We start from the raw sequence: 27,456 nt of genomic DNA, 5'->3' as shown, positions 1-27,456 counted from the left end.
TATGTGGGTAAAATCAGACAATCTTTTACACACATGATAAAAGACAACCACCCATATCAGCTGTGGGTGAACATTTTTCACAAAGTGATCACCTATATCTGATCTCTCAGTCCTCATCCTCAAAGAAAACCTGTATGACACCTTCAGAAGACAAGCCTGGGAGTTTAACTTCATAACTTTGCTAGACATCATTAAATAAACACATTTACTTTAAATAAAAATGGCTTACCCAATACTAGAAAATAACCATCGGGTGATACCAATAAAATCAAATCCTAGCCTGAAAACAGCTAAGGACAAACTCGCAAAGATGTGTCCATAATTTCTGTAATAATATTATAAAAGATCCATGTAATAAATAATGATGACTTCAGTGATTTCTAGAATAACTCTTTTCTAGTTGTATCAAAGCACAACAAAGGCAATGAATTTGTTTCAGGTTTATGGACGATGTAGTACCCTGGCTGCAATCTGAGGGGTAGACCGAGATGCAGCCAGAAAGATAAGAGTATTGGTATCTTTAAAATTCCATAAAAGTGACATGACAAATCCACATTCATGTGAAGAATTGTGAAGGGGGAGGAAAAAAAGAGAATAAAAGCAAAAAACTTGAATGTTACATTTAAATCTTTTAGTTTCTCACAGAGACTGATAAAGATCCGGCATCTGTAGCAAATGCAAGGAGCTTTTCTTCTTTTGTTCGCAGACATACCTTGGCTGACCTAGTGATGGCCCCAATTTCTGAATAAAGATCTGTGCTGTCTGGGAATTTTTCCACCACCATAGTGCAGACATGGTGCAGGAGAGACTGCTTATGCACTGTGTCCTTGACTTCCGGAACCTTCTCGAGGTAGCTTAACTCAAAAGCTTTGGCCTGTGTAGGAAAGGAAATATTTTTTTTAAAGTAAGTTTATTTTGTCCACACAGATCTCCTCAAAGAAAACATTTACTAAGATATACAATGCGTGAGGGGGGTGAGGGGAAGAGATTACTTTTTTAAAATAAAAAGAATCCCAGAGCAGGAAGAATACATGATTCTTTCTGACACAATTTTACATACTTATGAAGAGTCAGTAGATGCCTAGATCATTCCATTTGCAATGAAAAGAACAAAGAGGTGATTCTTGTAGTGTGAATTAAAAACAACTCAACTGAAGTCAATGGGGTTATGCTCGTGTAAAATTGGTGTGCGAACAGCGCCTGGTCCCAAATCTCTCTGAGGTTATTTTGAAGGGGGAAAATAGAATTAATGAAACATACAATGTAGGTTTTGATTTTTAAATTACATGTATGTGTTGGAAATACACATATACTGGGTGATAGCTGTGATATGAGGTAGATAAGCTGATGAGGAAAGTCTGTGATAATAGTCAGTAATAAAATGATAGGGTGACAAAAGCTTACATTGGTTCCATTTAGAAAGTTCCCAATGGCTAGTAAAGTAGAAAGGATAAATCCCAAGGTTTTATTATGCTCCAGCTGGTCCATTCCTTCCTTCAGGTCTAACAGTGGTTCTGCAACTTCCTGTCATAAAAAAAAAAGTGACAATTTTAGGCGCTCATAGATCTTTCTGTTTTAATTCTATGGTTTAGATTAATTATTGCAAAAGTTCTAAACAGTGATAATGCAGAGCGCTGGCATTTGTGTGATGCTGGCTCTCTTCCTTGCTGCAGCTACTAAATCACATAAAAAGCCTAGCAGAGAAATAAATAAAGTATTTCCTAAAGTTGCTTGTTCATGTAGGCAATTGGTGTCCTCATCACAGGGATGTTATGTGATTGAAAATGGAAGAAGATTCACTGCAGGGGGCTGCTGTGTTTGAGTTAGAGGCATAAAAATCTCGACTAATGAAATGTCTTAATTCTAGTTTTTGTGATCTTTCAAGAGCAAAGAAAATCTAGAATATTTGGTAACTTGACATCTTTAATCTGCCTCTACTGGTCCCTACAAATGATGGCCACCTCTGAGATACAGATGTGACTACTTCTGTATATCAGTCTGTCACTTTAAAACTCAAAAAACACTGCAGTGTCAAGCTTTACAAAATTGGCCTCTGATTTTAATCTTTTAACTTGCAAACTCTTAATGTGCTTCCTATACATGCAAGTTATCTGTAAGCAGGCATATAGACTGACATACTTACAAACAGATTCTGCTCCATTATCTCACGAAATGGACTACACCAGGGGTCCCCAATGCGGTGCCCGCAGGCGCCCTGGCGCCCGCAGGCGCATCTAAATGCACCTGCGTCCTGGCCAGCGGTGAAGCATCTGCCGAAATGCCGCTGAATTTCTGCGGCATTTCGGCAGCGACGCCTCTCGATGACGCTGCTTGCTGCCGACAAGTGACGTCATCAAGAGGCGTTGCCACCGAAATGCCGCAGAAATTCGGCGGCATTTCGGCGGATGCTCCACCGCCGCCATGGTCCTTCGTCTGGTGGGCGCCAGACGAAAAGGTTAGGGACCACTGGACTACACTATATAATTCAAAGGCAGAGAGAGATACAGTCATTGAAATAAATGAGCTTATTTCTATGTCTTTTTGTATGGTCAAGGGCAGTTTATTTTGTACGTACAATAAGGTAGATATAGTTCTCAGTCCTTTCTATCAGCAAATTTAATTTTAGTCATCTGTAACCAGCATTCGTTCTCCAAATTAGTACTCTGTTTATGATCTGAGGAGCCAAAATTAAACCTCGGTATTTCAGGCCGAGTGGCAAAATAATTGAGAACTTCTCTGCCTAGAGGAAACATGATGGGTTATTTGCACATTATAGGGATATTTTATCATAAACATGTGCAGGGAGCTTCAAGAGAAAATACGCTGACAGTCACTATCATATTACCATTTTGTGTAAATAAAAAAAAAAGGAGTACTGGACATTTTATTTTGGGCATATTGGCAAGGCGAACAAATTCAGAGGTGATATAATTTACACATCAGAATATTGGAGTAAGGGGTCTAAGCCCTTGCCTCCATACACAAACACACACACCTTGCACCCATTTAAGATTATGTCTACACTATGGAGACTGTACTGCTAAGTCACCGTAGTTGTGCCAGCATAACCCCCTAATGCAGACACAACCACTTCTCATAGAAGGGTTTTTTCCATTGGTGTAGGAATACCACTTCCCTGAGCAAAGGTAGCTATGCCAATGGAAGTATTCTTCTGTTGACATAGCTGCATCTACGTGAGGGTTAGGTTGGCATAGCTACGGTGCTCAGGGGTGTGATTTTTTCACACCCACTGGCCAGACCAATGTAGTTATCTTGAGCTAACTGTCAAGTGTAGACCAGACCCATGTAAAATTGATTTAGTTAAATGGTACAAAGTATGTGGACACACTTAAACTAGTTTGCAAGCTTATATTGATTTAGCTTTCATTCAGTAACTTACCAAATAAGCTAAATTTATTCAGACCAGGTGTAAACCCAGGGATTTTCACAGGTTTAACTAACTTGATTTAAAAACTGATTTAAGTTCAGCATGTACAAGATGTGTATGTACACCAGCCTTAAAATGGTGTGACTTGCTTGATACCTGGCTAGATAACAAGGTAGCTCCTAGCAAGATCATGTTAGACATAATAAGTTTGCCTCAGTTAAATTAATGTACATCTTCATCCGGCCAATTCATGTGTCAATTATAACATCTTAGAATCCCTTATATACATCTGTTGATTATTCTTAGTTATTATTAGCTGCATTAGGGTAGTGCCTAGAGGCCAACCAAGGCCTCAGAGGGCCCCTCTGTGCCAAGTGCTGTACAAAGAGTGTAACAGACAATATAACATGGTTTCACCTATAATGTGGAAAGATTTTTTGGCTCCCAAGGACAGTGTTATATCGAGGTAGAGGTGTAATTATGACACAACTTTATAATTTTTATTCTAAAGATTTATACTTTGTCAACAAAATTATCAACAAAAATTATATTCCTCTTTCTAATAACTTCAAACTTGTTTTAAGATGTCACTTCTTTTAAGATGTCAAATTTTTGTATAATTTGATAGCATTTGAATTACATATAATTTGGTGCAAAGAATTAGCATTAATACAATATCCATATTGAGGAGCAAAGCACAGAAAAGTCAGAAAATGGAGACTAAAGTTGAAAATCAAACTTAACTCTGCCACTTTCCCCTTGTACTTATGCCTGAAAATATGATCTCACTTTAAAGTGGAGGACATTAAAATGACAGCATTTACCAAAAAATACCTGAGATCCATGATTATTTCTTATTCTAAGTACAGTAAAAAACTACCGTTTCTCAAACACCTCTGTGTTATGTGTATGGTAACTATTGGCATATGCTGACATCTTAATGGTAACTTTTGTATACATGCACAATTTTTTTTAATCTGACCATATGGAAATATTTTATTTATTTATTTTATTTTACATACATACAGATATCAAAACCAGCAGAATCACTTTGGCTCAAATCTGGTAAAAATCGCTAAAAATTCAGGAGGTAGAGAATATGACAAAAGGAAGAGCCAAACTCTGACCTCTGATGAAATCTGGGTCTAGAAACTAAAGTGCTAATATCATCAGAAGAACATCTTTTGAAAATACTTAGTGAGGAAAATCCTTAACAGGGGGGAATTTGCAAGATCTGATAGGAAATCTGCATTCTAATACATTATTTCTTGCATTTCCTTTCAGCATGAGATATCATAAAGTCCAACTGGAAAATAAAGAGATTTTGTATTGATTAAGCTACTACTAACTAGGCCTCAGATCATGGACCAAGCTTATTCTTAGTATAACTTCACTGAAAGTAAAGTAGTTACATCAGAGATTAATTTGGCCAAAAAAACCATTCAAATCAGATGAATTTTGTTTGTCTGTTTTACCAGTCAGGAACTTGCTGAAAATAATATTTCAACATTTTCCAAAGCATTAAATAAGAAACCTGTTGAAAGTTAGCAAGCGAATGTATGAAATCATCCAAAGAATGTTGACTCTTCCTCACTCCATCAATAATCTACCCTGCATCAGTTGCACAAACAATTCACAAAATACTTCTATTGCTCTTTGAATGACTAGCACACATCAACAAGTGCAGCAATGTGGTGCCTGCATACAAGTAATTCTGTTAATGAGCAAAATTAGAAAAACATCTGAGAGATAATCTGAGGGGTCCCCTCCCCTACTTTCAAGAGTTTACAATAGCAATAACAACTTTGAGGGATCCCAGGGATCTTATAAATTAGCTAATGAATAAATATAGTGATTAGTTCTCTCCACTTGTCAAAAAATCCAGATTCTGATATACTAAGTCTTTACATAGGCAAAACTCCCACTAATTTCAACAAATGTTTTGCATGAATATCTGGGTAAGAAGTGCATAAGGATTGGGCCCTCATCCCCAGGAAATTCCTTGTTCCTAAATCATTATTACTTGATTAGAGGAAGGAAGACATAACCCTTAATTTTTTTTGTAAAAGAGCGCTAAAATGTTCCCTCTTCTTCCATCCCATCTCCTATTCAGCGAAACAAAAGCTAAAAACAATTAATTCACCATCCCCACAACGTAGCCAGCCATGTAATAATAAAGACTGAACAAGCTGAAACAAGGACTTGAAATTGCCTTCTCCCAGTCAGAGGAAGTTTACCTTTTCCACTATCTCATAATCCATTTTGAAAGCCCAAAGCTGGAGTCTAGCAGAAAGCTCACTAATTGAGGAGAGAGTGAGAAGGAATTGCTCTGCACTGCCCAATGGGATGTCAGGGTTTGCAATCTGGGCCTCCTGAATCTTCTGTTTTTCTTCTTCCGTAGGAATCATAGTTAAAATTTTCTAGAAAGAAAGATAAAAGACATTATTTTTAATCAGATGTACAAGAGCAATGATTTCAAACCTCTTTTTTCATGGAGGGAAGGGAGAGGCAGAAAGGCAAATTTATATAGCATATATTTGGAAACCCATTTTTTTTTCAGGCAGGTGTCTGTCCATGCAAACAATTAAGAATCATACTGAAGGCTTGACGCTGGTTTACATTGTGGTGATGGGATTCCTGACTCAAACAGCTGTAAATGAGAGCAGAATCGTGCTCCGGTTATATGCAACACAAAACCACTGCACAGGAAACCTAAACCATAACAAGGCAATCTTGAATAGGTCTAAAATTGTAATTAGAATTCCATATTGCTTCTTTTATTTTTATGGAATGAGAGTGATTAGCCATTGGAACAAGCTAAAAAGGCAAGTTGTAGATTGTCCATCAACCTGGTATCTTCAGATCAAGACTGGATACCTTTCTGGAAGATATGCTTTAGTAAAATGGAAATTATTGGGCTTAATACAGGGGACACTGGGTGAAATTCTCTGGCTTATGTTATATATGGGGTCAGACTAGATGATCTAATGGCCCCCTTGTGGCCGTAAACATCTGAGAACTTAGAATGACAAAATAACTGAGACAACCGATACAGGCGAAGATACATTTTTTAACAATGTACTATAAAAATCCTTTCTAAATGGCAGCATTTTGCATTTCTGTAGGTAGGAATGAAGGTGCCCAGATGGCAAACCATTTTAGGGTGATAGCAGGGTGGGTAGCTCAACTATATAAAATGTATGATGTTGGAAGAGCTATTATCCCTCCCTACTCTAACCCCATATGTTTACTTGCCACGAAATGTGACAACATTATTTCAGCATGTGTAGGTCAGTCCTAGAAATACAACCTGTATTTAAGACAATTACTTAATAAGGAACAATTGGTAAAGTCTTAATTAAAAGTATGTACTGCATAACATGAAGCCTGCTTTTCTGTTAATCTGACAGGTTTACAGTATTGATGAACGAGGATTTCAATATGCTCATTTGCTGCGGTCATCAGTATTGGTTCAGAAATTAACATTTTCCTTTTAAATCATGGCTTTTATGTGCTTCTTTGCATGTGGCAACTTCCCAGCTGCTTGTTCTCCAGGATCGCTCTTGGAAATAAGGTTTTGCTTTAAGCAACTAAATGCGTTTTTAAAATGAAAAAGAAAACAACATAAACACATCAAATAAGCCAGGACCTGTGCCCTGATGAACACAGCCTTGTTAAAGGTGGTGTGGTAGGTTTTCAACGAGACGGTGACCTATGTTCACTCATTGGAAAGAACGTTAGGCTTTTTCTGTAGCCCTCTGTAATGGCAAAATCAATTCTGGAGAAAAAGTCCAAGAAACACAGGATCTGCCATACAGATTATATCACTGATCCATCCAATCTAGTATCTTGTTCCAGCAGCGGCCAATGCCTGATGCTTCAGAGGCACCTGCTCCTTCCCCTACTGATAAAGCTAGCTCATTGCTCAATATTGCATCTGGGTATGGGGAGTGAGGAATTCCCTCTCGAACTCATCAGGTGAAGAATGACCTTTGATCAATGAAAATATTTTATCAATTCAAATCCAGCCACAGTATTTGTCCTGATGACCATCTTCCTAGTGTATTCCATATGAAGAAGCATTTTTACCTGTTGGCTTTGAACATATTATGCTACCTTTCAATTTAACAAAGTGTCTCTTTGTTCTCATACTACACAATAACAAGACAGATGGGAAAAGTAAAGTCTGTACTCATTTCAAACAGGGAGTGGAATAATTTAGTCTATTAATTCACTTGGAACAGAAGAGGGATAATCTAGAATTAAATTTCTTTGCTTCTCCTTCCCCTAGTTATCATTACATTGTGTATATACCGCAGTACAAGGACAGTCCCTGCACCAGAGAGCTTACGATCTAAATAATCAGCCTCAGGGGGATAGAAGGGGATATAATATTCAAGAAAATGATCAAGATGATAATAAGGGCATGCAATTTTTGCCCTGAAATTTATATGACGACAATATAAAATACAAATTGAATCCATTTCCTCACTTTTGAATTCTAAGCAGTATCAGTGTTTTCCTGACACATATCCTGAAAATGGCTTGAAATGACTGTTGCATGCATTTACCAGAGAGCCTTCATTTACTGAAATCAGTATGGTTTCTTGATTTGTTTTTATGATCTATCTGTAATCAGTTTTACATGCTTACATCCGTTGCCTAGATAATATCTAAAGCAGATCTGAGAACTGAACTGACTGCCCCAGGGCACCTCTCAATACCAAGTCCAGTGCTCAGATGCTACTGCAATGGGCACTTTATAAACACTCAAAAAGATCAGACAACAGGAGGGACAGATTAGACAGACAGATATGGACAGATGAGATACAAATCCTAAATGGGGCATCAGGAAAGTTTCTCAATAACTCCCCAGGAAGGAGGCGGCCCTCCAGCACCTAGTCGTCTCTTTCTTTTTAAAAGATTACTTAAATTTCAGTGACTTTGTGAGGCTGAATGGAGGCGCCAGGATAGTTTGCAACTGGGATTATTTTAACATTCATACATGGCCAATTTAGCAGACATGATTGATGTAAAAGTGCTTTTGATACATTCTGGTCTCAGAAGGGGAGACACTTTGGCAGTTGCAATGCCCTCAATTACCCACTGCAAATAACTAGGGCTCCAAGCTTTTGGCAGATACACAAAGATCCTACAATCTCTCTTTTTTTGGTGGTAAAGCATCCTCACTGTAGGGATTTTTCAGCAGCCTTAGGGCATTTTAACCAGAGCACTGAAACAGTCAGCTGTATTTCCAAAGGGACTCACTTGGTCCCTGAGCTTTGTATAAACACAGCAGGCCAGATGGAGCTGACAAAGAGCATTCAATCCAAGCACTGCTACTCTGCTGAGCTGGTGCATGTGGTATGTGCAAGGGAAAAGCAAATCCAAAAAGCCTTATTTGTAGTGCAAGCTTCAAGGATCATCCCTGCCATTGAATTACTGCCCTGATATAAGCAGAGCTGCTGCTGACTAACTGGCTGATCTCACACTAGTTGTACTCAAGGTGGAACCAAAGCCATAACAACAGGCTTTTCACAACACTTTTAATCCACTCTAGCAGTCATTTTTATCCTGCTGATTATGACCTGTGCCTTCCTGAAAAAGCAATAAAATTGTCTTATTTTTGTTTTTCACTCTATGACTAATTTAAACCATTCATTCAGTGTGGAAGATTGATGAGTCTACCATCTGCCAGTTTATTATTATTATTTTTTACACATCATTGACAAAAACTGTGTAAAAACACAGTAGGACAGAAGGTTACTGGCACATCATCATAACTCACAACCTCTTTGTTTCCACCACTAGATCATAACCAGCTTTGAATTTACTTATTATCTCATAATACTCAATAAGGCCCATTTTGGGTAGAGAGCAAGGAAAAGCTTACCAAACCCCATAAACAGTCTAGGCTCATATATTTCTTGCTGGTGGGGTGTCACAGTCTTGTATAGACTACAGATTCCATGCCCATGCATACCCTTGTGATTGTTTGGCCCAGACTGCATGATTCCAGAGAAAAATCTGTCCAGTAAAGTAGTATTTTTATGGATACAAAAGATTGTTTTTGGCCACCTGGTTCATATGAGATCATGATACTGATTATTTTAGTATTTGAGTTTAAAATACCCCCCAACGTTCCTTTTTGGACACCGACAATTGCTGGAACTCTGCGAGGAGGGGAGAATGGTGGTGGTGGGGGGGGAAGGAGACATATTACAAAACCATTACTCTTCTAGGTTTAGTCATTCTGAGTCTGAGTTCCAAAGTTTCTGATGAGAATGCTTCATAAAGTACTAAGTCCCTTCTTGAATCTAGGAATTTTATAGCCAAATATATATTTTCTGACATTTCACCCACAATTTCACAGAGTCTTGTGCCTTTCAGACAGCCGTTAACCATGCAGATCTACAGTTTACATAATCTGGAAAAAAAAGCCCAGAACTCTACATTTAATTACTATGACCACCTGAATTTATAATATTTGATTTGGACTCTCAAAAACCCATCCAATTTTAAAGAAAAGGAACTGTATCCAAAATACTTCATAATGTTAGTGATATCTAGAAATCAGTAACTGATTATCAGCCTTGCTTCATTAAATTGGTTTTCTTCTTCAACTATTCATTGAATTTAAATTTAAATTTAAATTTAAAGCTAGGCTCCTATATACCCACGTCACGTTTGACGAAAGGATTTAGTTGCTTTTGAAAATGGGACTTAGGTCCTTTTAATTTCAAATAATTTTAACCTGATGAAGGCTAAAACTACCAATATATAACTTATACAATAAAACATCATAATCTAGAACCTTAGATACACACACTGTGCTCCTGTATTCCATCAAGGCACAACAGCCCACCTCAACCCCTTCAGTCCACTTTCCACTCAGTTACATTAGTCACGCTTACATGCATGATACAAGTCTCCTTAGGTGTACAATTTGGGTCTGATTCTGCTTCCCTTACTCATAATAAGTAGCACTTTCCAAGCAGAATCACTGATTGCCTTCATCGAGGATGAGTACCAATAAGTGTTGTGGTTGACTTATTTTTTTTTATTTGTCCTTCAGATGGATCTGCTAAAATCACATACTGGGCACACACAGAGTAGACTTTAAGCTTATCTCATAAAGAGCCAAGACTGCCGCTCTCACTTACAGTGAATAAATAGCACCTTGCTCTGCAAGTAGTCCAAACTTGATTGGACATATTGAGTGCCAGACTTTCAAAAGAAAGCACAACCAATGTGGCAACTAAAAGATGACTCACCGTTTTATGTGGATTCATTGGAAAAGGTGCATTTTTGCAGGAGCACCTGTCGGGCCCCCCCCTGTGAAAGTATGGCCCTACCAGTTAATCCTCTACATACTAAATTTAATACATCTGCTTGCTTAAAATCAAGCACTGCCTCTGTCTCTCTTTTTTACTATTCTCAGTAACTAACTACTCCAAGCTCATAGGCTTTAAGTACACTACATACAGCCACTCTTTTTTCTGCCTATCTCCATTATGCACTTCGAGTAAAAAGTCACAGGGATAGCAAGATTTGTTTTTATTTGACAGTGTAAAGCGGGAGGACAAACTTAATTTTTGCCTTTTGATTTTGGTTCTGGCTGTTTATAATCCAAAAAGGTTTTTCACAGTCATTTTCCACATAAAACTGCCAACTCTTCTGATTTATATAATGACACCCTCAGAGGGTTTTTTAATGGCTCCCACGTGTATCTGACTTCAGCTCAACCCTTGGAATATATTAGTCCTGTGGGCTACACCTACATCCAGATAATCAATAAAAGACCCTTCTAATGCTAAAATTATGTCTTCATTATGGGAGCCCAGGAGGACAAAGGAAATAGAAGAATGCCCCAAAACAAGATTTTGCCAGTTTCCTATGCATGCTAACACACAGCACTATCACTTTAAAAGCATGACAGACCCACAGCTCCCTCAGCAGCCTATACTACGGGACCTGCAAAATGATGACTCCCAGTTCTACTGTACAATACTATGGTGTTGAAGCCTTTCTTAAAGCGTGTAGGCTACATGTTGCCACACATCAAAGTGAAAGGCAGGCTGTGTCCATACTGTGGTTTTTAGCTACTTGCACCAGGGAAAGGCTCTAGCGTGGGGGAAGCAGTGGAGAAAGTCTCCGGCAGCTCCCTGCGGAGGAAGCTTTTCCCTGTGTATGGGAAAGATTTCAGCAGTGGGGAGGCAGCAGGGCACTTACACTGCTAAAAATAACTCTAGGACCCTCGGCTCCAGACAAGCCTGATCGCCTACATTCCAATTTTACAGCCATCCAGCCCGAGCCCCACAAGCTTGAGTCAGCTGACATGGGCCATCCGTGGGTGTTTTATTGCAGCACAGAGGAGTGGCCACACTGCGAAGCAACACTGGAGCTGCACACAAGTGATTGGATTAGCAGCGCAGAGTGATTGAATCACCAACTGATGAGTTGCGCTAACTTGAGTTTGTAGCCTGAAACTATATTCCCACTGCATTACTACCTCAAGCATCACCAGCAATTGAGTTTTTGAACTAGTGATTACTGTGTGTGGTTGGAGCTGGTTTAGGGACCGCATTCCAATTATACCTTGAGCAAACACTGCTGGGAAGATAAGCCCTTAGAGGTGCAGCATAGACCTCACAGTGCAGGGAGAGGAGAGTAATCCTGGGCTGCTCTGGGGGGTGAAGAGGACCCTGGCAAAATTTACACAGCTTGAGTCACAGTTGCCTCCTTGGGCTGCTCTATAGGCTGTAGAGCTGCATTATGCATCCCGGGTTCCCTACCCCAACATACCTCTCCTACCCTGCCCCTAGCACAGCCCCTAGCTCAGGGCTTGTGAGGAGTCCTTAGAAGGCAGCCTTACAGCAGTCTATCACATTGTCTGTGCTGGAGGAATTTTCTGGATATGGGGCTTTGGAGAGTCCCTTATGTCATGCCAGTCTGTTTACCTGGCTTACAGGACCACAGGGGGCATGAGGTTCTCAACCCTTGTTCTTTTGTGAAACTTTCCACACCATTTTAGCAGTAGCTTCCTTACATAAACTGTCTATAGGGAAATGGAGAAAGCTAAAACTCTTATGTACAAAATGTACTCCTTGATTCTTTGGCAGCTGTTCAGTTTGCTACAACAGTAAGGGCCTATTTTTCCAAATTTTGCATGGCATGGCTAAGCAGAAAAACAAAGCAATGAGAGAACAGGCTCAAATCTGTTATGCAGAAATACAGAGCACGTTGACACACTGATAAGTGGTACAAATTTTGATATGAATATATGACTATTACTGCACCCAACAAAAGCGAGAGAAATGGTGGCTGGAACTATGATTACCAGTGCAGCGTTGACATTTTCACTGGCAATCTGAGTGAGCAGCCTCCCTTACAGTCTGGCAAATTAACACAAAAGATAGTAACTTGTAATATCATAGGCAGAGAATATAGCAATGTCTATATTTAAGATTTTAGACATTTTATTTTAAAGGCTCATTTTCCATTGCTTATAACTTTTTCAGTCTTCAACTTTCTTTCAGAATTTGGCAGACGTGGAAGCAAAAGAACAAAGATAGCAGGGGGAAACACATTTTATCCCTTAAAAAGTTCTGTTGGCAACTTTTTTTTATGAACAGCTCTAGCACAGCAGGGACAGATGGCAAACACTTGAAATCTGGCAGGGAAAGAGTCCCTAAATTGCAGATGGGCTTTTCAAAATGCCGGTGAAAGTTGACTATCATTTGTCAAAGTTATATGATTTTAACAATCGTATTTTGTGCATGACTGGAGTTTGCAATCTCTGAATGGTCAGTCAGTATTCTGTGGGGCTTGAACAGGAGTGTGTTGATTGGGAAAATTTGTAGGCCATGCAGTGTTTTTATCTACAATTAATGATGGTGAAAAGCAGAGACAACGGGATTCTTCCTTCCATACAATATGTGAGTGTGTATAATACAAAGTAAGGAAGTAGGCAAAGGGTCCAAAGGAATCCTGGCTTCTAAATAATCTAGAAAGTTGTGTATGGAAGGAGGCCACATAGATTGCATGAATACCACAGTATAGAGCAATCTACAGCTATTTAACAAACGGTTGAGCACGGTGGAATTTCTATATTTTCTTATTTAAAAATGTAGGAAATTCCATTAAAAATCCCCAAACCTATGTCACAAGAGTTGTAAGACTGCAAAGCGAAGCACTCAGAACTCAGGGGAATTAAAATGTGAAGGTGATTTGCGCAAAATTAGCTCGGCCTTAGTCTGAGTATCCATTACAATAGGATCTGTTATTAAATGATCATAAACTATCTCCCCCACACATGAACCCTACCTCATTCAAGATATAGCTTGGCTATGGACGAAACGGCATTATGGAGTGAACTGATTGGCTTTGTTCACTGCAGATGTGATATGCAGTGCTGTGAAGGAAACTGTTGTCCACAGAATCACTGTCTCATTCATTGTAAATTACGTGGTGTGTAGTGTAGGTCTCTAATCATCATCATCATCATGTTCCTATTACATCTCTGGTGTTTAGGGCAGTGATGAAACTCTTCCACTCCTGTCTGTTTCTGGCAAGTCTTTCAACGGTTCCCCACCTGTGACCCAGGTTTTTCAGCTCGGTTTCCACAGCTCTTCGCCATGTTGTTTTCGGGCAGCCTCATTTTCGCTTGCCTTCAGGTGTCTTATTGCTACTCTGGTGATGGAATCCGTTTCCATCCAAAGCACATGATCAATCCATCTCCAACACCTCCTGGCAATGATGGTGCTCAGATCCTCTTGGCTGCACTGTGTCAATAGATCTTGGTTTGAGATTGTTCTGGGCCAAACAATATGGAGGATTTTTCTGAGGCACGTTGTATGGAATGAAGACAGTTTTGACATGTCATACTTTCTCATTCCCCAACATTCTGCACTATAAAGTAGCATTGAAAGTACTCAGCTCTGATAAATCTTGAGTTTGGTATTGATGTTGTATTTTGATGATTTGCAGACTGTATTTAAGCTCCTGAGAGTGTTCCTGGCTTTACTGATTTTGCCCCGGATGTCCTGGCTTGTTCCACCGTCCTGGCTGATCGTGCTGCCCAAGTATGTGAAATTTCTACACTGGTGAGAACATAATCCTCTATCCGTACTGGTGATGGTGAGGCAATATTAACGGTTATGATATCTGTCTTATTGCGTTGATTTTCAGTCCAATTTGCTGGCTGAATGCGTTGAGTTGAGTTGTTTTTTCTTGTATATGGTGTAGAGTATGTGATAGGAGAGCGACATCATCTGCGAAGTCTAGGTCTTCAAGGAATGAGAAGAGTGTCCATTTAATGCCTCTTGGCATGTTTTCTGTTGTATGCTGCATTACCTAGTTGATGGCAATGTTGAAGAGGATTGCAGACATGACACACCCCTGATGTACTCCTGTTTTGATTTCAAAACCGAGCTCACTGTGATCAACACTGTATGTAAAGTTGAAAAAGAAGCTTTTGATGACGATTATATGGAAAGGAATTCCATATGCCCGCAGAATGAGCCATAGGCTGGTCCTGTGAATGCTATCAAAAGCATTCTCAAAGTCTATGAAATTTATGTAGAGTTGCTGTTGCCATTCTAAGCACTGTTCTATTAAATTTTGTAGAGTGAAGATCTAGTCTGTGCATCCATGCCCTTTCCAAAAACCAGCTTGCTCTTTTCTGAGAAACTATCAACTGCTTCTGATGTATGCTGGACTATGATCTTACACAATACTTTGGTTGGCACAGATAAAAGTGTGATACCACACCAGTTATTACAATCACTGAGAGTTCCTTTCTTTGGTATCTTCACTATAACCCCATTGGTTCACTCATCTGGCACTTTTTCCCTTTCCCAGACTGATATAAATAGAGGGTCTCTCATGGAAGAAGGAGAATGGACTTGAAGTTAATTCACTGGACTGAGATCCAAGATATCTGTGTTCTATTGCTGCTTATATGACTTTGGGCATGTCACTTAGTACTTTTGGTGGCACGGTAGTTGCTTACTCCTAGTCGTCCCCTTGTGGTCAGGCATGGCGTAGCTGCTCTCTCACTAGGTTAGCATCCCCCGCTGACGGTCCCTCTGGCACTGTAGTGGTGAGTCTGCCAGATGACTTGGCCCTCCAGCCAGGTCACTGTCTTTAGTCCACTCCTCCTGGGTTCCCAACTGTCCCAACTAAAATTCACAAAATGTTGTGAGAAACAAAAGCCTTCTGCCCTCTCTGGGGCTCTTCCATGGCCAGTCTTTGGGTCAGCCTGCTGCCCCCTTGTGGGGCTTGACAGCAGTTACAATGGGCTTGTACACCCTTTGCCTTGGGGCTGGTAGGGGAACCTAGTCACTTCCCTGGTTACTCAGGGGGTCTCCCTGCCTGGAGAGATTTTCAGTCCCTTCCCTGCTTTTTAATCAGGGTCTCTCCCAGGACTCTGTGTCAGGAGAGCTATTCTTCCTCACTCTCTTCCCTGCAGTTTCCTTTCCTTCCCCTCCTCTGCTGACATAGGACCCAGTAGGAGCCTTTGTGATCCTGCAGTCTCTGTAAACACAGCTAAAGACTCCTTTTACAAAGAAATTACCTGGTTCCTCTCACGTGGGCCCATCCTGTAATCAAGGTTCACTTAGTCTCAGGCTCTCCAGCCCACAGGGCAAGCCATACATGTACACTCTCTTGATACCTCAGTTCAGTACATAATACATCTGTGAAATGGGTGTCTTATTATTTCTCTACATCACCAAAGTGCTGTGAGGATGAATTCATTAAATGTTTGCGTGATACTCAGCTATTACAATGGAGTGCCACAGAAAGGAAATAAAAAACCTTCTTATTTAGTGCAGGGTTCAGATGGTGCAGTAAAAAAAACAAAAAACAAAAAAAACATGTGGCCACACATTTAAAATGAGGAGAAAAAGAAATACTGAATAGCTGTTGCTCACTGAGCACCATCAACGTCTGCACTGCGTGCAATCCTGTAGGGTACTAAGCACTCTGTCTCAGATGCAGCAAAGCACTTAAAGCATGTTACCATCTTTAAGCATATGAGTAGTTCCACTGCAGTCAATGGGAGTACTCACATTCTTAACTTCAAGCTTAAGTCTTTGCTGAAATGGGAGCACAGTACTCAGCATATTGCTGTTTGAGCCCTGAATGAGGTAGTGGTCCTGTGTGAAAAAATAGTATGTGGCCATGTCATAGGAGACTATACCGGAATTCATATGAATCAGGAGAGAAGTGAAGGTTGTGTAGGCAACAATATGTCATTTCCTGACTTGTGAGTGCTTCACTTTGCAATCTGCCCTATTTTGTAGTATATTTTAAAAAGAAATGATGGAAATCTCACATCAATCAGGGTACAGCCAGTGAAACGGCTACCCAGAAAGGGTGGAGATGGTGCAGGCACTCACTATCCTGGCAAGTGGCTAGGGTAGCCTCAACAGTAGGTCACACTGGTTGGAAAGGTGAGGTGTCCAGAACAGCCGGTGAGGTGTTGAGTCTGCCAGGGGAGGTAGAAATTTAAGGGAGAAGATGCATACTAGATTGTTAACATCTTTGCTACGCATTTTGTTTTGGTCCCTCTCTAGAGTCATAATTACTAAAGGCCTGATTATTCACCTGCAGGATATGAGCAACGTACTATGGGAGGCAAGTAAATGTGTCACTGGGAAGTACTAGTATTCCACCAGAGGAAGATCAGGCCCTGACATTAAGTTAAAACATAATAGTTTTTTTTCTTTTTTGCATTTAACTGTTTGCAGCTCTGTTTCCATATTATCTTGCTTTTAACTTTTGCTTGTTTCCTAAATACGGGGAGGAGGGTGAGGGCAAAAGAAAAATTTTAAACTAAAATATTGGAAGATGATCTGCAAATGACATATTCAGTCAGGTATTGATTAAGATTTTAGACCAGGTCTTCAAGCATGCAGATTATTCTTACTGTAATTGTACAGGTTTAGTAAAAACGTTTAATTTTTTTTTAAATCAAAATTAAAAAACAGTAGCAAAAGTTTCTTTTTAGACTTCATAGAGGAACAACGTTTTGATAAAAGAATAATAAACAGAGCTCATCTTGGAATCGGTAAGGAGATCTGAAAAGTCAAACACGTAATGGTAAAAATTACATCATCTGTAATCTTTTTACCAACTGGCTTACTTCAAACAACAGTAACACAGAGATGCTATTCTGAGGACAACCCGCCATTGCATTTGTTTTCCATTTGATATACAATCTAGAACAACTGCAATAGCAAACCAGGCATGAACTTTATTAAACCTTGTACAGTTTCCAACAGTTCTAGGAACTGTGAATTTATCCCTTGTATATACTTGGATGTGCAAGTGTTCGACATTTAATATATATGTATGAAGAACTGTATTTAGGATTTTTAATAACTTAAAAAACCTGAAATTAAACTTTGAGGGAATACACAAAGAAAGATATCTGAGTGCTACCACCCTGAAAATCTCAACAGGAATTTAGATTCAAATTTTCTTAAAAGTTAAGCACAGAATGACACTTAATAAACAGCCTTATGTTCAGAGAGGCAGAGCACCTGCAGTTTCCACGGGATACCAACTGGAGTTTAAAGTACTCTGCACATCTGAAAATACTAAACATGGATTTAGAAACCAAACTCTAGGGACTTAAGTTTTTAAAAAAAATCAGGCTTTGAGTAATAAAGATGCAGGATTGAATGCAAGAACCCACAGGTACATATAACTAATGTCAACCCCCAATGATGAAAATAAGGCACAGAGATTTTTTCCTCACACAGAGATGAACTACTGTATATCTAATACTTGGGCAAAATTATATGCTCACAATTTAACCCTGACCATACTGGACTATCCCTTCTTACCTCTATTCCCTCCTTGTTTAAGGCATATTCATCAAAGTTCAAAATAGCAGTCTTGATGGTCCTTGGCGGGGGTAACACTGTCAATCCAATATTAATAGCATTGCTTCGTTTTGAGTCCAGCACAATGATCTCTTGTCTCTTTCCATCTGCAGCAGTTTTCTTGGTAAACAGGTAAAGAGAAGGAAATTAACTTTGATACAATTCTCTGATAATACAAAGCAAAAATTTACATCGGTCTTCAATGACTTGAACTTATGTAATAGTAGCAACACTCACAATAAAAACTAGTGCATCTATAAGCAAAATATGGGGTAAATTCACTGGGGATGCATTGGAGTAAATGACAGTAGAAGTCAGTGGGGGTTCTCAGAGTTTAAACTAGAAGGCAGAAATTAGTCTTATAACTAGACAAGATAACTATATTATGTACTTTTAGCTATGAGGCTTGCGAGTACAGAAATTTGGGATGGGATTCAAGATTTTTAGATAAAGTTTGATGTTGCCAGTATAAAGTGATAGCTGTCTCCAGCTGATAGAAATTAAATGTCACCAGAAACTGCTAGAATTTGCAGGCCCGCTCCGCAGAAGTATGTACTAGTGGTTAGAGCAGGGAACTGGGAAGCAGGGCTCCTGGGTTGTGTTCCTGACTTGCTATGTGACCTTGGATATGTCACTTAACCTTTACCTCAGTTGACCTATTTGTAAAAGGGAGACAGTAATACTTACCTATCTCATAGATCTGCCTGGCTTGATTCAGAATGACTCTATTATGTTAGAAAACAAAGGTAGACAATGGTTCCATGATTGCTCTCAGATGGAGCTCCAACACCTCCTTTTTGGAGGTGCAGCATGTGTCCTGCCTGCACTGCTTTCTGCCCTGTGGCTGGTGAAGGAATAACACCATCCCATCCATTGTGGTCAGAGTACTGTGGCTGATCCCTGTGCAGGTGTGGACCTACTTTTGCTCTCTGATCTCCTTTGCACTTCCCTGTAGGGCCAGCTATACGCTAGTCCTTAATATGTACCAAGGGCTTTGAAATCATCCGGTGAAGTGTGTTAGATAATAATGACAATACAGATAATAATGAAAGTGAAAATATTAATAACAATATATTTTTACAGACCTCAGTCACGTTTTTATTTTTATAAAAATGTAAAAAACATTCTCCACACCCAACAGTGACAAAAAAGCCTAGCCAACTAAGTAAACTGATTTGCAAAACACGTATAGGGGAATTATAAAATTTTCAGCACGGTTTTCATTTAGGCAACGTATCTTTTATTTTCTCATCACACTGCATTGGAAGGTGCCTTTTTTGGAAAGCTAAGCATGTAATTGAATATGGCATATGATGTAGGACTCTGTTACACACTGGACTTTGTAAGCATATTTCTTTCTTTTCCTCCTTCTTTGCTAGCATACAATATGGGGTGGGAAGATGCTGTTCAGATCCATATCTGGATCAAATTTAGGGATTTGAGTTAAAGTCTCAAGCCCCTATTCAGCAAAAGCACTTAAGCATGTACTTAACTTTAAGCTTTAGCTCCACCTACCAGCATGTCAGCTCACGCAGCTGTGCCTGTGAGGAACAAGAAGTAATCTGTGCATGGTATAAAACTGGGGCAGATTACTTCCCTTTTGGATCAAAGGGGGAACTAGGAACCAGATTGTTACTACCTGAGTCTCAACCTGTTTCCTGCCCTGCTCTCAGGTTAATGCAGCTAAGCTCTGGCATTACTTGGAGCTTGTGCCAAAGCCACAACTGGGTCATAATTGTTCTAAAGGCTGGCTTACATACATTTTCATACTGGTATAACTATTTCTGTTAACCGTATGACTCTTTTAATGTGAATGCAGTAAAGATGCCTTTTACCACTATAGCTTATTTGCCTTCTTGTAAGGGGGGGGAGGGATAGCTCAGTGGTTTGAGCATTGGCCTGCTAAACCCAGGGTTGTGAGTTCAATCCTTGAGGGGGCCACTTAGGGATCTAGGGCAAAAATCAGTACTTGGTCCTGCTAGTAAAGGCAGGGGGCTGGACTTGATGACCTTTCAAGGTCCCTTCCAGTTCTAGGAGATTGGTATATCTCTAATTATTACATTACAATAGCTATAATGGTATAAGCACTTTTACACCAGTATAACTGGGTCCCCAGTCAGGATGACATAATGGTATAGTATAGTTAAAGAGATACAACTTCTGTGTATGTAGACAAGGCCCAACATACATTTTTTAGATGACCAAAAGTGAACTTTGCTTTCAATTTTCTAGCTCTATTTTGCCAGATTCATTTTCTTCATGACATTTGCCAAAAACACCCTGAAACCACTCTTGACCTCTTCCCTCACTAATGTGACAGGACAGTCTCTTTATGGAGGATCTAATTTAAGCATATTGTGATATACACTTTCCCCTAAAGCAGTGATTTCCAGCTTCAAGGCCATTAATCAATTTTCCAGGAACACAGTAAGTGGCCAACACTACATAAAAATAAAGCTGTGTTCATCTAAAATCACTTCCTCTTGAGTCTCAATCATACTAACCCTTTTGTAAACAGCTACTTTCTAACTTGTATTTCACTGTACCAAATTATTTATTATGGGTAATACCGAAGAAATTTAATATGATTTTTCCAATAGCCTTGCAAGCAAGTACTTTTATATTATTTAACATGAAGACAAAAATAGCTTCTTCCCAAAAAGTAACCCCTGCATGTGCAGCATTTAAACTGGCAAGACAATTTGAGTCACCTGACTCTGCGTCAGTTATATGGAGGATGTTGCATTGTCCTCCGATTGTGAGAAAGCAATTAGAGCATCCCATCTATTTCTATCTTGATTAAGAAGGATTATTAGGATTTCCAAAGGAACTGAATGGGATTTGGAGCTCTAACTCCTTTACACTCCTTTGGAAATCCCAGCCCACATGTGTAATTTCCCTCAGCCTTCACTGAAGTTATGCACATGCAAGGGATATCTTTGTGCACGCAGATGAGAATATATTCCTTAGTCTTTACTCCCTGCTGGTTTCTCAGGCTCCAGGAACAGTAAATTCAGCCCTATCCAATAGGAAATAAGCCAGCAAAAACATAATTTCTAAACTATGCACTGCAGACAGCAGCAGGGTTGCATGATAACATAATTTAACACAGCAAAGGTGCATTCGTTTTCATCTCTCTGCACAGAAAAATAAGTACTTTGAACCACCATGCCAATATACCTGCCTGGTTTGGCAGTTTAAGAGGGGAAGAAATCTTCAGACTTGCCCAGTGAGGAAATCTGATCTCGCTCTTTATGCCTGCTAACAAGCTGTCACAGCCCTCTAGTCCCACAAATAAACTGTCTGCAGTGGAGGATGCTGTGATTCGTGTAATCATGCAGTAGTTTTCTCTGTTATGTTACCAGTTTTCTGCCAGAAATCACAAACGTCTCCACATGTTACATTCAGCTATCTGAGGTATATTTTATTTTATTTTGTTGTAGTCTATTGTGTTTAATGAAAAACTTCTTGTGAGCCAGCACCAGGAAGTGGCTGTTTATAGCTGTGTTTTGTGGAAATCATAGTTAAGGATTAGAAACAGGAGTAAAATTGGTTGCAGCTGTATCAAGGAGCATATCTGGTAAGATGGAGCCAAAAAATCCATACCTCATCCTCTCTTCTGATCTTAATTTTAGTCTCTCTCTCAATTTTCTGAACAATTCATCTGATGAGCAACTGACTACATTTACTGCATTGAAATCTGACTGGTTGAACTTTTATTCATTACTCTGTATTCTGTTTTTAGGAGAACCAACTTAACTTGTAGCACCTCTTGACTTAACTATTGTGCAGTAGACCGGATTGGACACTAGGAGATTGGCACAATGTGATGTGTTCTCACTGGAAATTGACAAACTGGTCTGGAAAAAGTAAGAGCTGAGCTAATTTGAGCACGATCACCAAAGCAAACCTGATGGGGGAGGATGTACATGTGCGTGCATGCATTATTATTATTATTTTTTTAAAACAGATTCAGTTATGTCTCTTTAATTACTCCTACTTTATCTAAAATCTGCTCTATCTGCCCTCAACAGGTTTGATGATATTCCCCCTAACCTGTGGGGAGTCTCAGCAGTCTGAAAATCTTTGCTGGGCTAGTTCTTGTTCTTCATTACATGATCCAGGCTTCCTGGAGTCAATAGTCTGTGATACTTGTGACTCACAGAAGATGCAGGGTATTTGTGATTTGAAGACAACAACTAGCATGAACAAAGAAGAGGGGCCTTCACTCCCCCCAACTTAGATTTGTCAGAAGGAGAAGATGGGAAATAGGACAGATCTTGGACTGGACACACAGAAGACTGGGATTTAAGAGGCAAGACCACCATCAGGTGTGGTGGTGAGATAAAGCCTGAGCCAATGCCCACTGAAATTCATAGGACTCTTGCCACTGACTTCAGTGGGAGCTGGATCAGGCTCACAGACAACAGAAGTCACAAGGTGCAGCCCAAGAGATCAGGCAGAGCCCAAGAGACTCATTGTACTCAGAGGAAGAGAAGAAAGTCAGGGCACTAACACAAAACATTACTGGGATTCATATCAAAGATGTTAAAATGGTCTGGATGAAAATGGGAAAGGAAAAGGGTCTGGCTGAGTGGAAGGAAAGATGTTGGATTATAGAGAAAGAGACAAGAAGGCTTCAAAAGTTTGGCTATACATCAACACTTTACCAGGCTTATCCAAAGGTTGTCCATTAAAACAGTAAGTCTTAAAAAAAATCAGTGCAATCTTCTGTGCAATGATAATGAAACTCCAATCTTGTACTACTGAAGGGACATAATGGAAGTTAAACTTGTAATCTCTCATGCAGAGAAATCCCTGCCCTCTATGTACTGGTAGGTGCTTTGGCACAGCAGCAGAGAAGATGAGTCAGCAGGTTTCTTTGAAGTCAGTGCAGCCTTGAATTCTGAAAGAGTGATTTAGATGACCACTTTTCTCTAGGAGACTCTGAGACTAACCTCTAAGAGAAAAGTCATCATCTAAATCACTCTTCACAATTCAAGACTACACTGGTTTCAAAGAAACCTGCTGATTCATCTTGCCAGCCAAAGAGTAGACGCTGCGCCAAAGCACCTGGCAGCACATGGAGGGCAGGGAAGGAAGTTTGTGTAGGGCGGAGATGAGTGAGGAGAGCGTGGGAATCTACTTGGTTAATGATTTGGAAAAATTAATCAAGCGATTAAAATATTCTAAACTTTTATCATAATTTATGGTAAATGTAAAAGGGTAAAAGGCAGACCAGTTCATCAAAATATTGACATTATAAACTATACAACAAACTCTGTGGAAGTGGAAATATGTTATAACTCTACATTCAGTTCAAGGAATGATTTGTTTTATGGCTCCTAGACAACATTCTCATTCCGTCTGCTCCAGTCCATACTCAGAATGAGCCTTCTATGATAGATTTCTATTTACAAGAAAGGAGAGGAGGAGGGGTAATATACCAAGAGTGGAGAAAGCAGAGGAAGTGAAATTAAGCTCAATGTGCCCTAAATTAATCATTGATTGGATTTATTTTTAAAATCTGTATGAAATACATTTCAGATCTATATGCACTGAAAATCACTGAGCTATTCTTGTGTCAGAGATAATTCAATTTAAAATTATAACAACTGTGGAATCTATGTAATTGATGTATTTGTACGCCTACTGTTTGCTTTATATACATTTTATAAACTGCAGCTATATGATCCACATTACCAATACATAACTGGTATGACATCTGTAATTCTGATTATTTTGGCTGAAATGATTACACTCTCAGATATAGCTCAGGGTTCAAAGTCAGCTGTACAAATTAGTCAGGCGGACTTTTGATTACAATTTTTTTCTTTTTTTGGTGGGGGACTCAGTCTTTATTGAAGGTGTGAGGTGAAGGCCTTGGAAACAGAAGTCTTCTACTTATACCCAAAAGCAACAGCAAGGTAGGGCAAGCTTCCCTGCACTGATACAACAATGTTTCTCAGCATTGGCCTGGAGGAACAGTCTCTAGGAGTGAGAAAACAGTGCAAGATTTCAGATCCATTCAATCCTTGGCCTACCAGCTGAGTCAGTCAACTGTGATGTGTCTGCTTGACCAAGAACATCAATATCGACTGTCAGACTGCCATTTATAACAATTTCAACTGGATTTGAACCAGTGACCTAGAAATGAAGAACTAGAGATATAATTCCCAACACCTTGAGCCATCTAGTCTTCTGGATTGTTTGTTTTTGAACATATGGATACTTAATAATTTGTACCAATAATGGAAAAGTAAAATGATCACAGTATTATGTGCTTTTTCAGAATTGTTATAAAACTTGTACTGATGTGAGAACTTAGGCATATGTACAACAGATATAAATTGGCAATGAGTGTTTCTCTTATATGTGGCCTTATGGTGTATCTTTTATTAGTACTATAACTAGAAAAGAACATTGTTTCTCTGATGCCAATTACTGTACTTACATTAATAAATCAAAACCAATATAGTCATGAACAGCAAGGGTTCTAGCTAAGAACTTTTAAAGGCTAACTTTAAATCTCCATTAAATTCAACTACAAGAGACGTCATAAGAGTTCAGCATTAAATGGTTATGTTATCAGCCTTTAAGGTTTCTTTTTATGATAATGTTCCTATGAAACACAGAAGTATTAGCAAATCAAGATTTTCTCTCATGAAAATTTCATATTTTCATAATGAAATTTGGATAGTCAAGTTATCTAAGTTAAGGATAAAAAACAGTTCTGTGCAAGGTGGCAAAAAAAATTATGCATGAAAAGAAGAGAACCCAGGTTATGTTTGCAGGGCTTGGCAATATGACAAAAAGTTCTTTTGACAAGTAATCTTAACACATTTGAAATGGAAAACATAGAGAGACAATTAACATGGAACCATAAGACTATTTGCACATTTCAAAGCAGAACCATACTTTAATGTTATGACCCTTTCAGGAATAATTCCTAGAATGATTATGAAAATAGTACGAAGATATATTACAGGATATATGTTATGAGAATATATTACAATGATTTCATGTGGTGTCCAATTATAACAAGCCCTGTTTTGCCTCGTCTCCATATATGCTTAACGACAAAGCTTTAAATTTCACTAGCAAGGTAAAAGTAGCCAGATACACAGATCTGAATTACCTTTCCTTAATGCATGATGCACTTTGGTATCCATGGGGACAACATTTTAAAATGTGGGTGCTTAAAGTTTTTAGGTATCTATAATGATTTGTCTACACTGGGACATCCAGGAAAATTAATCCAAATTTATTTAAAGGAGTGAATTTGAAGAGCATTAGTTAAACCACATTCAAACCCTGTGTGAACACTCTCATTCAGAATTATAGTGGCCTTATTTTAGGATAGTTTAATTCACTTTGTAAGTGAATTAAGCCAAATTGAATTTAGGCCACTTTAATTCTGAACCACAGCACCCACACAGGGACTCAGTATGGTTTAACTAATCCACTTCAAATTCATACCTTTAATTAATTTGGATTAATATTCCTGGATACCCCCCATGTAGACAAACCTATGTTTGGAAATTCTGGCTATGAAGTTTACAATGCTAATACTCCCCAGCTGAAGTGAAATACAAAAAAGTGGTATAGAAATATGATTCACAAGAGCAGTGGGTAGGCACGTATATTGTTTGGGGCTCAGCTCTTATTGTCAGTTCATGGAGTGTCTGTCTGTCTTTCTAGAATACTTATGTGCACAAATATGGAACATATATAAAACATCTTTGTTAATTTCCTTTTTTTTTTAAACTCTTTAAGCATAAAAATATCATCTAAATTAATCTAAAAACAAACTCAAAATTAATAAAAACTAAACTAAACATTAGAAATACCTTTGTGACCGGCAGTTCCTTGGATTTAGACTCAAAGAGGTGCTCCAGTTTGGAAGTGTCCACCTTAATGGGTTCCAGTTTCGACCACAGGAATTCTTTACAGCGTTTGTTATTTTTACACTGCCACTCAAATGGCCGTACCTCATTCCAAAACAGACGGATGGTTTTCTTCTTCTTCATGAATGCTGGCTGACCCCTAGAAACCTGGGGTGACCCTGAACCCTGAGGAGTGCTGAACAGTGGAGGAGGAGCCAATAAATTACCAGAGGGTGGAGGTGGACATCCAAACAGAGGGAGAGGTGGTGGAGGAGGCAAACCCAAAAAGGAAGGTGGAGGTGGGGGAGGGGGAATTAGGGAGTCCCCAGGACCCATATCAATGTCCAACACATCTACATCATCCTCATCCCCCAAGTCTGTAAAATCCATGTCTTTGATTTTAAGTTCTCTAGGATTAGCCATGAGCTGATCCCAAATGTAATCAGATTCCTTCTTGGGCTGTGCCGGTGTTTTCTCTGGGACCTTTTCATCGAACTCACCCTCAGGCAATACTGTCCCGTTGGCCAGCTCAACAGTGTTGAATTTTTCTGCAAAGGCTTTCACGCTGCCTTGGTTGTCCAGATTTCCAATCTCCATCTTTTTGACACTTTCATCTTTGGCCTGCTTGTTGGCCTGCAGGATAGAGATCCTACTCGCTAGGCTGTTGATTGACTCATCACTTTCCTCCATCTCCTTCTTTTCCTCCTCCTTCTCCTCCAGCTCTTTCTCTTCTTCATCCTTGGGCTTCTTGTTATGGGCATACAACATATCCAGCATGAACCGTTTGTTGTTGAGAATGTTGCTGCACTGCTCATTCACACCAGCATCTTGAATAGTTTGTGACCACGTACCTGTAATCACACACACAATGAACGGAAAAGCAACAGGGTGTCAGGAATCCTAAAAATGGCACTGGAAATGTCTTTGGTGATACATGTACAATTATAGTATGAAACCAGATAAAGGACCTGTCTATACAAAGACTAAATGTGCAGCAAGCTGGGTTGTGAATCTATCTCACGCTGACTGTCCATAGGGACACTGCCAATGTGCACTAACTGTTTAGTAGTGTGCTTTGATCTACACCACTTTCAAATGGCAGCAGTTCACAGTGCACTAGGGAACTTCTAGTGTGCATCAACAGATTCTACACAGACTGACAGTGCGCAGCAGATTAGTGCAGGGAAGACTGAAACCACAGGTTGCTGTGAACTAAATATTCAGGTAGACAAGTCCAAAGTTTCAGGAAATATTTGGAAATGATATGTAATCAATAGCACAGATCTAC

The 27,456-nt window shown here is 39.3% G+C and overlaps 1 protein-coding gene across 12 annotated transcripts in view; it reads right to left on the bottom strand.

Moving 5' to 3' along the window:
- The window catches only part of FHOD3 (formin homology 2 domain containing 3), a 634,103-nt gene that overhangs the window by 73,495 nt on the left and 533,152 nt on the right, over positions 1-27,456 (bottom strand). For all 12 annotated transcript variants that reach the window (XM_039524511.1, XM_039524510.1, XM_039524507.1 and 9 more), the window contains 5 exons: positions 26,133-27,019; positions 18,244-18,402; positions 5,626-5,808; positions 1,405-1,524; positions 713-874 (listed from right to left, as the gene is read on the bottom strand). In XM_039524511.1, the coding sequence (XP_039380445.1) occupies positions 713-874; positions 1,405-1,524; positions 5,626-5,808; positions 18,244-18,402; positions 26,133-27,019 (1,511 nt within the window). The remainder of the gene's footprint in view (positions 1-712; positions 875-1,404; positions 1,525-5,625; positions 5,809-18,243; positions 18,403-26,132; positions 27,020-27,456) is intronic.

Source organism: Mauremys reevesii, linkage group 2 (genome assembly GCF_016161935.1).
Source record: "Mauremys reevesii isolate NIE-2019 linkage group 2, ASM1616193v1, whole genome shotgun sequence".
Classification (NCBI taxonomy): Eukaryota; Metazoa; Chordata; order Testudines; family Geoemydidae; genus Mauremys; species Mauremys reevesii.
This window is presented reverse-complemented; position numbering and strand designations above follow the sequence as displayed.